Source organism: Onthophagus taurus, chromosome 8, assembly GCF_036711975.1.
Source record: "Onthophagus taurus isolate NC chromosome 8, IU_Otau_3.0, whole genome shotgun sequence".
Lineage (NCBI taxonomy): Eukaryota > Metazoa > Arthropoda > Insecta > Coleoptera > Scarabaeidae > Onthophagus > Onthophagus taurus.
This window is the reverse complement of record NC_091973.1, coordinates 5,537,601-5,550,781: the sequence shown is the minus strand read 5'-3', so window position 1 is coordinate 5,550,781 and position 13,181 is coordinate 5,537,601. Positions and strand designations below refer to the sequence as shown.

The 13,181-nt window shown below is 35.4% G+C and overlaps 3 protein-coding genes across 3 annotated transcripts; 2 read left to right on the top strand and 1 right to left on the bottom strand.

The window, feature by feature from the left end:
* The first annotated feature begins 978 nt into the window (after positions 1–978).
* On the top strand, positions 979–3,509 carry LOC111425575 (Organic anion transporting polypeptide 58Dc). Its single transcript, XM_023059696.2, has 5 exons — positions 979–1,966; positions 2,039–2,320; positions 2,369–2,714; positions 2,771–3,189; positions 3,239–3,509. Exons 1-5 carry the CDS (start codon positions 1,264–1,266, stop codon positions 3,442–3,444), a joined length of 1,956 nt encoding a protein of 651 aa, XP_022915464.1. The 5' UTR covers positions 979–1,263; the 3' UTR covers positions 3,445–3,509.
* Positions 3,144–5,976, bottom strand: LOC111425574 (Organic anion transporting polypeptide 33Eb). The gene is made up of 5 exons (XM_023059695.2): positions 5,621–5,976; positions 5,386–5,571; positions 5,051–5,335; positions 4,006–4,995; positions 3,144–3,792 (listed from the first exon to the last, which is right to left on the bottom strand). The coding sequence occupies exons 1-5, from the start codon at positions 5,892–5,894 to the stop codon at positions 3,473–3,475; spliced, it is 2,055 nt and encodes a 684-aa protein (XP_022915463.1). The 5' UTR covers positions 5,895–5,976; the 3' UTR covers positions 3,144–3,472.
* Positions 5,977–6,471: 495 nt separating this feature from the next.
* Positions 6,472–7,930, top strand: LOC111425428 (uncharacterized). Its single transcript, XM_023059429.2, has 2 exons — positions 6,472–6,567; positions 6,641–7,930. The coding sequence occupies exons 1-2, from the start codon at positions 6,537–6,539 to the stop codon at positions 7,846–7,848; spliced, it is 1,239 nt and encodes a 412-aa protein (XP_022915197.1). The 5' UTR covers positions 6,472–6,536; the 3' UTR covers positions 7,849–7,930.
* Positions 7,931–13,181: the final 5,251 nt, after the last annotated feature.

Below are 13,181 nucleotides of genomic sequence, written 5' to 3'. Positions count from 1 at the left end.
GGATATTTTTCTAATGAGTTCACTCTTACCTCATGGGTTCCACAGGGATCAAATTTATTTGTTCTTTTCATAAATGACTTACTTCTAAAAATTGATTGTCGGATTTTGGGGTATGCTGATAATATCAAGATCTTTGCCGAAGTCTCATCAATGGCAGATGCAGATAAGCTGCAACACAACTTAAACACAATAGTGCAATGGTGTAAGACCTACAAACTTAATCTTAATATAGATAAATGTTGTGTACTTACTTATAGCCAATGCTCGTCACCATGGATATATCCTTACAATATTTCTGCCAGCACTTTAAGTCGTGCAGAGGAGTAGAGGGATTTGGGCGTCCTGTTTGATGCAAGTCTTAATTTTAAAACACATATCAATAATGTGTGTTCGTAGGTTTTGTGATGCGTATGTCTAAATATTTCACAAATGTCAACTTATTAAAGACTTTGTATTGTGCTTACGTTCTGAGTAAGTTACAATACGCTTGTCTGATTCTTAAAATTTCTTTCTTACAAATCTGATGGAATTTACCCTGAGTGAGGTATACCACAAAATAATTTGCTTTCGCGACACATTATGGATTCCTTGACGGACAGAAGAAACGCGTTTTATGAAAAGTTTCTGCAAAAGCTTATCGATTATAGCATTCTTTCATTCTTGAGCGACTAGGGTTTGTTGTTCCAAGGAGTAACTCAAGATATAGCTGCGTATTCGTCATTCCTTATACCAGGACAAACATTGCAATATACACTCTCTGTAAAGTGGGCAACAGGATTCCATTTTTTTGCTCACATACAGATACATATTATTGTATTATTACATTATTGAATATATATTGTTATCCTTTTTTTATGCCTGTTGGGTAATAAAGGAATATTATTATTATTATACATCTTATTTTTGTCAAAATTTGTAAACTTTTTCCATGAATCCTTTCGATTCTTAGAATTTTGTACAAAATGTATGTTTGATGTATCGGAATCCTGCGTATCCCTTTTGAAAGGAATCCCCAAGGTAGTTCAACTGCGTCGTACCTCGTACCGGAGACCCAATTTGAAACGCTTCACATCGCTATTGACACAGGGAATTGGCGCTATGACGTCCGCCGTTCCTTAACAAGGACTTAAATCGACCATTAGCAATTACCGCGTTTAGTTCTTTAAACCGTATCCTGGTCGCCCACCGGTTACAAAACGCGATACAGCGCGCGACTAAAGTTCGACATCCAACGAGTCTTAATCGAGAATGTGAAGGGAAAGCATGGACGCGAATCACAAAGATAATGGGAATTCGGATTATATCCTTCCTGAGGAAGAGGTGGTTCTAAAATCCGTTTCTGTAGAAATCGATGAAGACACCACTTGTGGATTATGGTTTATCAAAGGGAAGTTGTTACAAAAATTCGCTAATAAAAAAGCTTTTGTGTTCCTTTATGGTATATTAGGATGTCTATTTTCGGCAACTTACGCCTATTATAACGGAACAATCACTACGTTAGAGCAAAGATTCAAAATTCCAAGCAAAACAACTGGGATAATAACTGTTGGGAATGATTTGAGTCAACTCCTCGTATCTGTGATTTTGAGTTATTATGTTGGAAGGCGACATAGACCGCGTTGGATGGCGATAGGACTTTATACAGTCGTGTTATTTTGTCTATTAACTGCGCTACCTCATTGGTTATATGGAGCTGGTAAAGATGCGTTATTTTTGACTATAGAATATGGACAAATGGATAACAATAATACGGATAAGGTGTTTGAGCTTGAGAAGAAAAAAGTTTTATGCGGGATTAATCAAACATTGACGGAATGTGATATGGAGGAAGGGAATTACGCTCCCGCTACAGCAATATTATTTACCGCCCAATTAATATCAGGGATCGGCTCCCCTCTTTATTATACTTTAGGAATCAGCTATATGGATGATAACATAAGAAAATCTAAAACTCCCGCTTTAATTAGTAAGTAAAAAAATAAAACAGTTTTTGGGTAAAAATATGTTTTTATTGGTTAATAAAGAGATTCCATTTTAGGTATATCATATTTTTTAAGAACTCTCGGCCCAGCTATAGGTTATGCTTTAGCATCGATTTGTTTAAAATTATATATTTCCCCTTCGTTAACGCCCACCATAAATAATAACGATCCTAGATGGCTTGGAGCTTGGTGGTTAGGTTGGATTATCTTAGCAGGTATTATTTTTCTCTGTGCTTCATTGTTGGCTTTGTTTCCGAAGCAACTTCCAAGAGCTGCCGCAAGAAAATTAACAACGCGTTCCACAACTGATGAACCAGAGCTTCCAAGATCTTTTAAAGGTTACAATTATAAATAAATAATTATTAAAAATAATTAAAATTTTGCAGATATGATGAAGACTTTTAATAGATTAGTAAAAAATCCGACGTTAATGTTAAATAATTTCGCTGCCGTCTTTTATTTCTTGGGTTACATGCCTTATTGGATTTTCTTACCGAAATACATTGAAACGTTATATAAACAATCAGCTTCAGCATCTAGTTTAATTACAGGAACAGCTGGTTTAATATTTTCAGCGATAGGAGTATTATTGTCAGGATTGATAATATCAAAGTTTAAACCGACTGCTAGAATTTTGGCGGCTTGGAATGTTGTTGTAGGTGCAATATCGGTTTTTGGAATTATTTCATATGTTTATTTAGATTGTTTGGATATTAATCCCATAGCAAAAAGGTAAAAGTGTTATAAGAAAAAGTTTATGAGTTCATTTATGGTCCTTTATGTTTTAGATATCAATCAACAAATAGTTGTAATTCAAATTGCAATTGTGATTATGTCAAATACAACCCTGTTTGTTCTCAGGATGGCAAAACGTCTTTTATCTCGGCTTGTCATGCAGGATGTTCTCAATATTCACTCACAAACCTAACTAAATTATATAAAGAGTGCTCTTGTATTCAATCTGATGATGGTTATGGTTACGCAACTTCCGGCAATTGTCATGTAGACTGTTTTTCAAAATTCTATGCATTTCTAGCTGTAGTTTGTTTATTGAAATTCACAGGAGCTACTGGAAGAGTTTCTAACTTTTTAGTTACGGTGAGATGCGTTGAAGAAAAAGATAAACCGGTTGCCATGGGTTTTGCATTAATGATGATGAGTCTCTGCGCTTTTGTTCCATCCCCAATACTTTTCGGAATCATTTTAGGTAAAGTTAATTACCAAAAGTAACCATGAAATTAATTCATATTTTGCAGATAAAGCTTGTTTGGTTTGGGGCAAAACTTGTTCTGGAAACGGAAACTGTTGGCTATATAATAGCGAAACTTTAAGATATACTTTAAACTTCACGGCTGCTGGTTTCGTCACCATAGGCACCATATTCGACGTGGGCGTGTGGTATTTTGTGAAGGGCTTAAAAATATTTGATGACGATGTTGAGTTTGAATTAAAGGATATTTAACATATATATTCTTTTGTATTATTGTCACCTAAAATGACGATTGCAATATACTAGATCTCTCTCGATTATCGTTTCTTTCTTGTTGCCCAACCGATCTTAAGTTAAAATCCAAATTATCATCCGTACCAAAATCACTGTCAACACGACTTCTTTCAATTTCATCTCTATTTGCCGTTGAAGGTTCATCCTCCTTAGTCCAAATGTGAATATCTCCGATTAATAATACTACACCTACTGATATCAAAGCAGCTATTCCAATAAGTACTATTGTTGTTACTGAGAAAAATAATCCAAATGATTTAGAATTTAATAAACATCCATTATTTCCAGTATATCTACAAAGTGATTCTAAAAAAAAAAATTTAGAAAGTATAAAATAATAATTGGTTTAATAGTGCGTTTAATTAAAATAATATATTAACAACGTTGACTGATGCAAGAATATTTTTTTCTCCATAAATCCATAAATTTAAAATTTTCACATAGAGTACATATCCAATCATTTTAATAAACACACAACTAAACCAAAAAGTGTTTAAACCATAAAAGTAAAAAACTTACCAGCTACATAAGAATAAATAATTTTCCCAGGAACATATGGTAATATTCCTAAAAATGTACATTCCAAAGCTAAAGCCATAGCTTTATCTGCAGGCTCAACCACTCTTAAATTAATTAATAAATTCGTAATAACTGTGCTGACCATAGATGAGCTAGCCATTACAATACTGGCTTGAGCTACAACAAAATATAAGCTACAAGTAGTCTGGTTGCAAGCACCTTCAGTTGCGGATGTTTCTGTTACAGAAGTAGTACTTTCTCCGCAAGTACACCCCGAATAAATCTTGGTATTTGAAAAGCTCACATTTTGACATCCAGCGTGACAAGGTGAGAAATAAGTTTTTTGTCCTTCAACGGTACACACTGGTACGAACGGAGTGTTTTTTGGGCAATAACAATGACTACTACACGATGGCGTTATTAACCTTCCAGGAATATCGCTTTGAAGTGTGACGTCACAACTTAAAAATGCTAAACTGATGAAGCTCAATGCTGTGATAGTGTAAATCATGACGTTGAACAATGCTATGTATTTAAGTTTTGGTTTCACTTTGGCGATAATGAAACCTGTTGCGATAAGTGACGTAGCTATGAAAGGGTATTTAATAACGTTTGCTATTTTTGAGATGAGGTTGTCTTGATAACCGGAAAGATCTGATCCAACTTGAACGAAAAATCTTGATTGAAAAAATTTATTTTGAAAAATCTCCAAATTTACGAAGGCTATTCCAGCGAAGGTGCACGCGGCAATATTTAACATCAAGACAGGATTTTTTAAGAGCCTCCAAAGCGTTGTAAAAAACCCATCTTGTGTTACTTCTATTTCTTCATCTTCTTCATCACATTCTTCATCATCCCCCTCAATGTGCCTTCCAGCTAAACTCAACAAAGATGCAACCGCTTTTTTTAACGCCATAGCAGGTAAACTGATTGGAAATAACGTGATGATGCTGCCAAAAATGAATATTAACGATGACAAAACCAACCATGCTAAAAATTTTAATTCTATACCATTTTTATATTTATTTAATTTATAGATGCTTACCTGGAGTGGTAAAAATTATTAAATTATTGGAGAGAGCCGGCGCCCAAGATAAATACAACCCGACTTGTTTTCCAAAAATTTTCGCAGCCATGGGAATCGCTAAATACGTTGAGGCATTATCTTTCTCAATGTTATCGTCAATATAGGACAACCCAAGTGTGTAAAAAGATATTGTGGCAAATCCAAAAAATAATTGGAATAAAAATAATAATATTAAGGCGATATAATTAAATTCCAATCCTAACTGAAGCTTACTAAAGAAATTGGTGCAGAGAAAATCCGTCACTAAATAAAAAATTAATTAAAAACAAAAAAATTCTTAGCAATTCTTTTACCTGTTGTATTACGGAAATCATCTAAACGAGGTTCGTGAGTTTCTGGGATAACCAAAAATATAGCAATAAAAGATTGGAAAATTGCTAAACCACCCAACCAAGATACTCTATGAATCCTATTACCCCAATACGATATTAAAAGGGCAAAAACCCCGACGAATATTTCGTTGGAATATAACAACCATCCTATTAAAAAAACATAAATACACTTCTTAATTAATAATTAAATACTTACCAATTAAAATTTCAGAATATTGATAATGTTGCATCCAAATATGGGCGGTTCCTCTAAAATAACTAAGCATTACTCCTTGAAGAGCTCCTAAATGGGCGAAGAAATATAGAAAAACTCCCGCTTTCGCCCATCTCTCCAAATTTAACCGTTGGGCCAAACACGGCAAGGCAGCCCATCCACAATCTATCGTTGTTGTTCGTCTATTATTTATTGGGGCGGAAAATTGACTTCCAACTTCAGAATTAGTGCGCATTATTTCTCGAGGGTGGATCATCTCGGCGGCAATGCTGAACCTGTTTTGAGCTGCTAGTGTAACGTTTGCAAATGAACCGGCTTATCTTTATCTTATCGTCGATTAAGCGTGCTCCTTAACTGAGTCATGATCCGCTTATCTATGCTATTGAATTTAACTCATTTCTGGAAAAAATGATTAAATATTTTCAAATTCAATTTGCGTTTCTTTGATTTTGAAATAGATGTCCCTAAATCCTTCGTAAATCGTAGTTATCTAACGAAGAGTGTTGAATACTCGAGTGTGCTCTGCTTTATCGACGATAAAAATGGGGGGTTTAATTCTACGGCTATATCATAGATGGCGCTGAAATATAACGAATTAATTTTATTATTTTTTTGTTTTTTTAATTAATTTTGTTTCTATTAATTATTATTAAGTAGTAATTTTTTATTATGTTGTAATATAAAAAGTATTATTTATAAAATGATTTATGACTGCTCCACATTTCTATATCTTCCTAATCAAAACTATTAAAATTCTTACCGTTTTCACCTTACTCATGAGGGCTCTTTGCAAAGACCCGCATAAAAGTATCTCCTGCTTTTACCTCTTGTGCTCTGTGAAAAGCTTAGTATTCCAGAAGTATTCGAAGGATGCACTTGTGAATTACTCAACTTAATAATGTTAACCACGGAGTATTACAATGTTACAAGTAAGTTAGAAAAATATACTTTGATACAAACCTTAATGGCCAAAGTATATTAAATTGTGATTATTTTCTTCAGCAATAGAGCCGGATTACTTAGCAAGACAACCCAGGACTTTCCAAGGACCTCTCTTAGGGCTTCTCTTAGCTGCAACATTTTTCGCAAAAGCCAGTCAAGGTAAACCTTACCTTTTAGGCTACAACCAATCTCCTTGGGTTCCGTTTCGACCACTATATCCATATTTTCCTCCCTTATGGTATTCTTTGCAAGGAAATTACGCCCACACCACTCATTCTCCTCACATCCTTCCTCCTCCGTTGAACCAACAGCAAATTATCCATATCCACGATAGAAGAACAACGACCACGCCTCGTTCTCCACCTGAAGAAGATGGCGTAGATGATAATAATCTTCCAAAACAAGAAGAGGAGGAGGAAGTTTCAGTACAACAATCTTCAACTGAAGGGGAAACTCAATCATCAAAAGAAATACAAGATAACGAAGCTGAGCCATCAAATCAATTTTATAAATACGTAAAGTACAATGGAAGTGAACCTCATTTTAATAAGACGAGAGAAATCGATCAAGAACCGCAAGAAACTGGGCTATTAGATGATGAATTAGAGTTTCCGGACTACAAAGAAACTGCTAATAGGCCAAGACGGGGCTCCTCAAGGAAAGGATCAAGAGGACCAGATTATGATGATAGGGTACGAGGCAGAAAAAGACCATCTAATAAAAAGCGAACCACAACGCCATCCTATGATGATTACTTTGACCGACAAGTCAATAGAAGAAGAAGGAGACCAGGAAATAGAAACAGGATTAGAGGAAATCGAAGACCTATTAATAGAGATCCCGATTATTACGATTCCGCATATGATTATTATAACGATGATTATCCTTTTGGTAGGCAAGATGAAGAAGACACCACATCCACTACAACCACCGAAGGATCAACTGGAAATACACCCACAGAACAGACGACTATCAGAAACACATATGGATATACTTACGGACCTCCACCAGCAAGTTATGGACCACCTCAAACTGGATATGGACCCCCCCAAACTGGATACGGTCCTCCAAACCCAGGAAACGATCAAATAAGCATTACTTACGCCCCACCAAGCGCTCCAGGCAGAGATGTTTTATCACCTTTATTGGATGCTTGGTATAACCAATATTCAAAAAATTCGGTTTTACGAAGATTACAAGAACTTTTACAACCAAACAATTTTTATAATAACCAACAATATGACGTAAACTACCAAGACAGTTTTTAAACGTTTCATATCTTTTATTTTTCTTACTGAAATCTCTTGGGTGGAGGGTGAAGATTAAAAATAAAAAATTTTTTTCATAAAATGTTTGTTTTATTGTTAAATTATATATTTATATGACTTAATTACAACTGAATTAGGTTTATAAATAAAACATTTTTTAGGAGTTAAAATTGAATTTTAAAAAAAGAAATAAACGTTTGTATAAAGAATGTGTAGTAGGAAGAAAGATGGTTTATTTGCTGAAAGAGTCGGTCGATAGTTATCTGGGTAGCGCATCACGTTGGCAACACGAATGGTCAGATACGGCGTAAATATTATGTTGGCCAGCACGTTATTTTTTTTTGTGAGGAGCGTTTCTAGAATCGAAATAGAACGGGTCGTGAAGGTGTCGGGGTAAGCGGAGGGAAAAAATTGTCAACTTGCCAGAGACGAGCGCGTTCTTTGTTCAAAATAGACATTGTCGTAGCGACACGAAAATCAGCTCTTGATGATGTCATTGTTGTCTTAATGAATATTTTATCGGCATAGTGTTTATGCTTTCGATCATTTGGGTGAATCGATCCCGACATGAATCCCGGTCGAATCGTACATTAATTCCTTCCGAATTGATTTCCCTTAATTGTCAAATAATGGCCCCACAGCAGCGTGTTTTCTGCTGTCCAGGCGACGCGTTTTACACAAATTACTGTCCACCTGTTATTTCCATTTATTATTCATCGTTCACCGCCGATGGAGCGAAAACCCACCGCCCACGTAAAGATTAATGTAAGGGACAGTGGAAGTACACAATTATGCCCGCCTATGCTTTTACGGAATCGATAGTAATGAATCGAAGCTTTTACTATGTCGTTCTTGTTTATGACTATTTATAAATAGTCATCAGTTACCTCCACGTGCGTCCAAAAACAAAAAAAAATAGAACGAATACGATCGAAATTATAAATAATGTATTTCACTTTCTTAATTAAATGGAACATTAAGTATCCTATGTTAACAACAATAATAAATAATTAAGGAGATAATCAAATATTTTCGCTTTACTTAGATGTATTATACACAATTTGTACCTTGTATCAATTTATATTATTTATTTCATTAACAATAATAATAAAATGTAAGGTTTTGAATGATTAAGCAAAGGTGCTGGTGGCTGCAATGCCTCGCAGCATTTGATGTGTTAGATCTAGATCTAGAACTAGAATCATTTGGGTTTAGCCACACGTCTCTAAAGACGGCTAAACCCAAATGATTCTAATTCTAGGTACAGTGTTAGTTCTAGTTTTACACTAGCACTGTCACTAGAACTAACATTAGACCTAGAACGTTCTTGGTCTAGCGCTGCATAACAATTAAAACTAGAACTAACACTATACCTAGAACTAGAATCATTTGGGTTTAGCCACACGTCTCTAAAGACGGCTAAACCCAAATGATTCTAATTCTAGGTATAGTGTTAGTTCTACTTTTACACTTGCACTGTCACTAGAACTAACATTAGACCTAATGAAACCCAAATGATTCTAATTCTAGGTATAGTGTTAGTTCTACTTTTACACTTACACTGTCACTAGAACTAACATTAGACCTAGAACGTTCTTGGTCTAGCGCTGCATAACAATTAAAACTAGAACTAACACTATACCTGGAACTAGAATCATTTGGGTTTAGCCACACGTCTCTAAAGACGGCTAAACCCAAATGATTCTAATTCTAGGTACAGTGTTAGTTCTACTTTTACACTTACACTGTCTCTAGAACTTACATTAGACCTAGAACGTTCTTGGTCTAGCGCTGCATAACAATTAAAACTAGAACTAACACTATACCTAGAACTAGAATCATTTGGGTTTAGCCACACGTCTCTAAAGACGGCTAAACCCAAATGATTCTAATTCTAGGTATGGTGTTAGTTCTAGTTTTACACTATCACTAAAAGTAATACTGAACTAAAGGCTGTTCAGGAAGTTGGGACGAATATTAAAGTGCTATAGATCTTACAAAGTTTATTGAAAATGTAAAATTTTTTGCAAACATATTAAGTAACATCGCCCTCCTTCATACATAAGTTATGAAAAATTATAAAAAAGTCACAAGTCGTAAGATCGCATGATCTGGCAGGTCATTCCTGGTTGCCACGCAAAGAGATAATTTTTGAGGAAACTTTTCATTCAACAGAGCAATCGTTTCACGGGATGTCGTACCATCTTGTTGAAACCTAAAGTCGTCATTTTCATCCACAACTGGGAAAAACCAATCAGAAAGCATGTTTCTGTAACGGTCGCCGGTCACAGTGACGGCAGCTCCTTCATGATTTTCAAAAAAGTATGGGCTGATCATTCCTCCTGCCCAGAACCCACACCACACAGTCGTGCGTTGTGGATGCATCTCATTTTCCAAAATCACTCGCGGATTGTCAGTACCCCACATTCTGCAGTTTTGCGTATTGAGGACTCCACTGACGTGGAAGTGCGCCTCATCTGAGAAAATTATTCTTTTCTGAAGTTATTGTTCTCCGCTTGTCGAGCCAAGACCCACTGAGCAAAGCAATGTCTCTTTCTAATCTTTCTAACAAAATTCAGTTGTTGGGCTCGTCGGCGAATCAATCTCCTGGGGCTTTCGGTTACATTATCACGCACGACAGCAATGTTTTCTTGTGTTCGAACAGTTTCCCGTTTTCTTAACATTTGAAACAGAGCCCGTGGTCTCAAACTTACGGATTAATTTACGAACTGTAGATTCGGTTGGAGCAACATTACGTCCGAGTATCACACGCAATTCACGAACGGTTGATGTGGGACTTTCACTGTTTTTGTAATAACTTCTTATTACTTGGATACGTTGCTTAATTGACATCTGCTCCATGACGAAAATAAACGTCAAACAACAACGCTCACCAAACAAAAGTGATCAGGCTACTAATGGGAAGGTTATAAGATAACAAATATGAAAAACCCACGGCTGCAAAACGGTCACAGAACAAAACGGCGCCAAATTCGAATTCGTCCCTACTTACTGGACACCCAGTAGAATCATTTGGGTTTAGCCGCATTATCCATAGGGAGTTAGATAACCTTATACAGTATGTTTACTCAACGGACCTGGATTCTGTGCTTTTGGTAACTCGTGATAAGATGGCGGGTTTTAAATCGAGGTCACAAAACTTTTAACGTTTATATGTTAAAGGTTGTCTAAGTTCCTATGCTGTAATACTTTGATTTTAGTTTGTGGGCGAGGGGCAAGAGCAGGAGTGTTTCGTGACGTAAGTGGCCACGGATTGCGCGCGCAACCTCAAGGTCATGTTTAGCGAGAGTTGAAGTGTCTTCTCTAGTGATAACATAAATCTATTACTACTTTAGTTTCCCTCAATTATTTAATGATAAGTGAATTTTATCAAAAATTAAGTTGAATTATTTTCCGTTTTACTACTGCTTTTAATTATATACCACACTAAATATATTAAATTAATTCAATTACATTATTTTAAAAATTTGAATTAGACAACCTCTTATATACAAATCTTGGGTGCCGCCAACATCAAACGAATCGACGTCAGTGTCATTTTTGATTATTCTGTGATGAGGTCGTTTGCGGCCGAGGCATCAGGGTATGTTTTATTCAATTTAGTATTGATAAGGTGTTAAATGTAACGGCTCGGCCGCAAGTGACCTTGGCTTAATTATTTGAAATAGAACATATTCTGTTTTGAGTTTAGCAGAGGTCGCTAAACTTAAAAGCAATTTATACCACACCGATATTATATTAAAAACTATATGCATATGTAATAATAAAATTAATATTTAATTAATGATGTATAATAAATAGTAATAATATATTTGAAGTAAATTAAGTATAAATGATTATACAAAGTTAATGTTGTGTCAAAAAAGACAGAGACACGTGTTTTCTTTAGTAAAAATGAGTAGGGATCAATCAACAGGCGGACGCAATTCGGGCGGTACTGTTTGTTTTCCACAAATCGCTAATCTAAATTATTCGCGAACGTGTTAAAATTAATAATCGCCTGAACAAACGGCCGGCAGCTGCGTTCAGGAATATCTCCTGGAACTTTTTCAGATGGCGTCGACAGCTGCGGCTATACAGTTCGCCTTTTTACTTCCTACTAACAGAAATAGTCCCTATTTCATTTCGTCGTTTTTAAAGAAAATCGGCCTGCCCACTGCCACGGTATTTTTGGATCAAAATCGTTCCGCTACAATTCCCTTCAGTTACGGTTTCCTTCGAAAACTTCGTTTAACTCGGTAATAAAAAAAAATAAAACAACCTCGTTGCGTATGTAAAAAAAATGTACTAAAGATAACGATATCTATTTCCGTATTAGCAGATACGTAAACTGTGTAAACCTAGATTCACACCGTTTATTTCCGAACGGTCCGAAAGCGCTAAGAAAACGGGCTTTGTAGTTTCGAAATCGCCGGTACCGGTGGACTAGTTCCAAAAGTCCAGTATTTATTTATACGTCTACAGGTTTAAAGGCCGCGTCTAGACGCCACAGCGACATCTTCGCGGCGTAGAAGTAATTCGATCTATGTCATTCGCATCTCCTATGATGTGAAAAAAAAAATCATAATTAAGCACTATGCGTTGGGTTCATTGAGTGGAGGGAACAGCTGTTCGACAGACAAACGAGGGGGAGATGAACCGTAGCTTTAAACACGAAAAAAAAAACTGTTATAACATCCATCGTCAATCCAGGGGGTACACAACTTAGAGAATTATAAGAAATAAAACAATTTTATTTTAAATCAAAACTTTATTAACATAAAATAATTAAAATATATATATAAATATTAAAATAATATACACGGTTGAAGGATGCATTATTCTGAAGCGAAATTTTTTTCGAAATGTTTATAATAACCGCACGTGAACTGTTTAAAGTTATCCGCTATTGTCCTGACTTTGATTCACAGAAAAAGTTTATTTCTCTTTCCGTGTCGAATCTATAGGTGAGTACACGTGAGAAACGAGTTACTAACGCGGCGGACATTTCGAAAAAAATTTATTAGAAAAATCGCTTATATAATATATATTATATAAAATATTAAAATAATTTATAATTTAGAGAATTATAAGAAATAAAATTAATTTATTATAATAATTTTATATATATGCATACTTATAATAAAGTATTATGAAAAATTTTTATTTCAAATGTAATATCATAGTGGCGTGTAATAACATAACAAACAAAAGGGTCTCGTGGATGAACCAGGTGTTCGCATAGCCGAGGGGAGAACTAGTAGCGAACGAAGATGCAGATGTGAGGGTACAAAAAGCTGCAGGGGTTAAAATTATGGCTGTTCCGGATCAGT

Bases quoted from the DNA above. Each gene is read 5' to 3' on its own strand.
- LOC111425428 (XM_023059429.2), top strand. From the start codon at position 6,537: ATGTTAACCACGGAGTATTACAATGTTACAA. The intron at 6,568-6,640 runs GTAAGTTAGAAA...TATTTTCTTCAG, and splicing joins GGAGTATTACAATGTTACAA to CAATAGAGCCGGATTACTTA.
- LOC111425574 (XM_023059695.2), bottom strand. From the start codon at position 5,894: ATGATCCACCCTCGAGAAATAATGCGCACTAATTCTGAAGTTGGAAGT. The intron at 5,572-5,620 runs GTAAGTATTTAA...TTTTTTTAATAG, and splicing joins ATATTCTGAAATTTTAATTG to GATGGTTGTTATATTCCAAC. The intron at 5,336-5,385 runs GTAAAAGAATTG...TTTTTTATTTAG, and splicing joins TGATTTCCGTAATACAACAG to TGACGGATTTTCTCTGCACC.
- LOC111425575 (XM_023059696.2), top strand. From the start codon at position 1,264: ATGGACGCGAATCACAAAGATAATGGGAATTCGGATTATATCCTTCCT. The intron at 2,715-2,770 runs GTAAAAGTGTTA...TTTATGTTTTAG, and splicing joins ATTAATCCCATAGCAAAAAG to ATATCAATCAACAAATAGTT. The intron at 3,190-3,238 runs GTAAAGTTAATT...CATATTTTGCAG, and splicing joins ACTTTTCGGAATCATTTTAG to ATAAAGCTTGTTTGGTTTGG.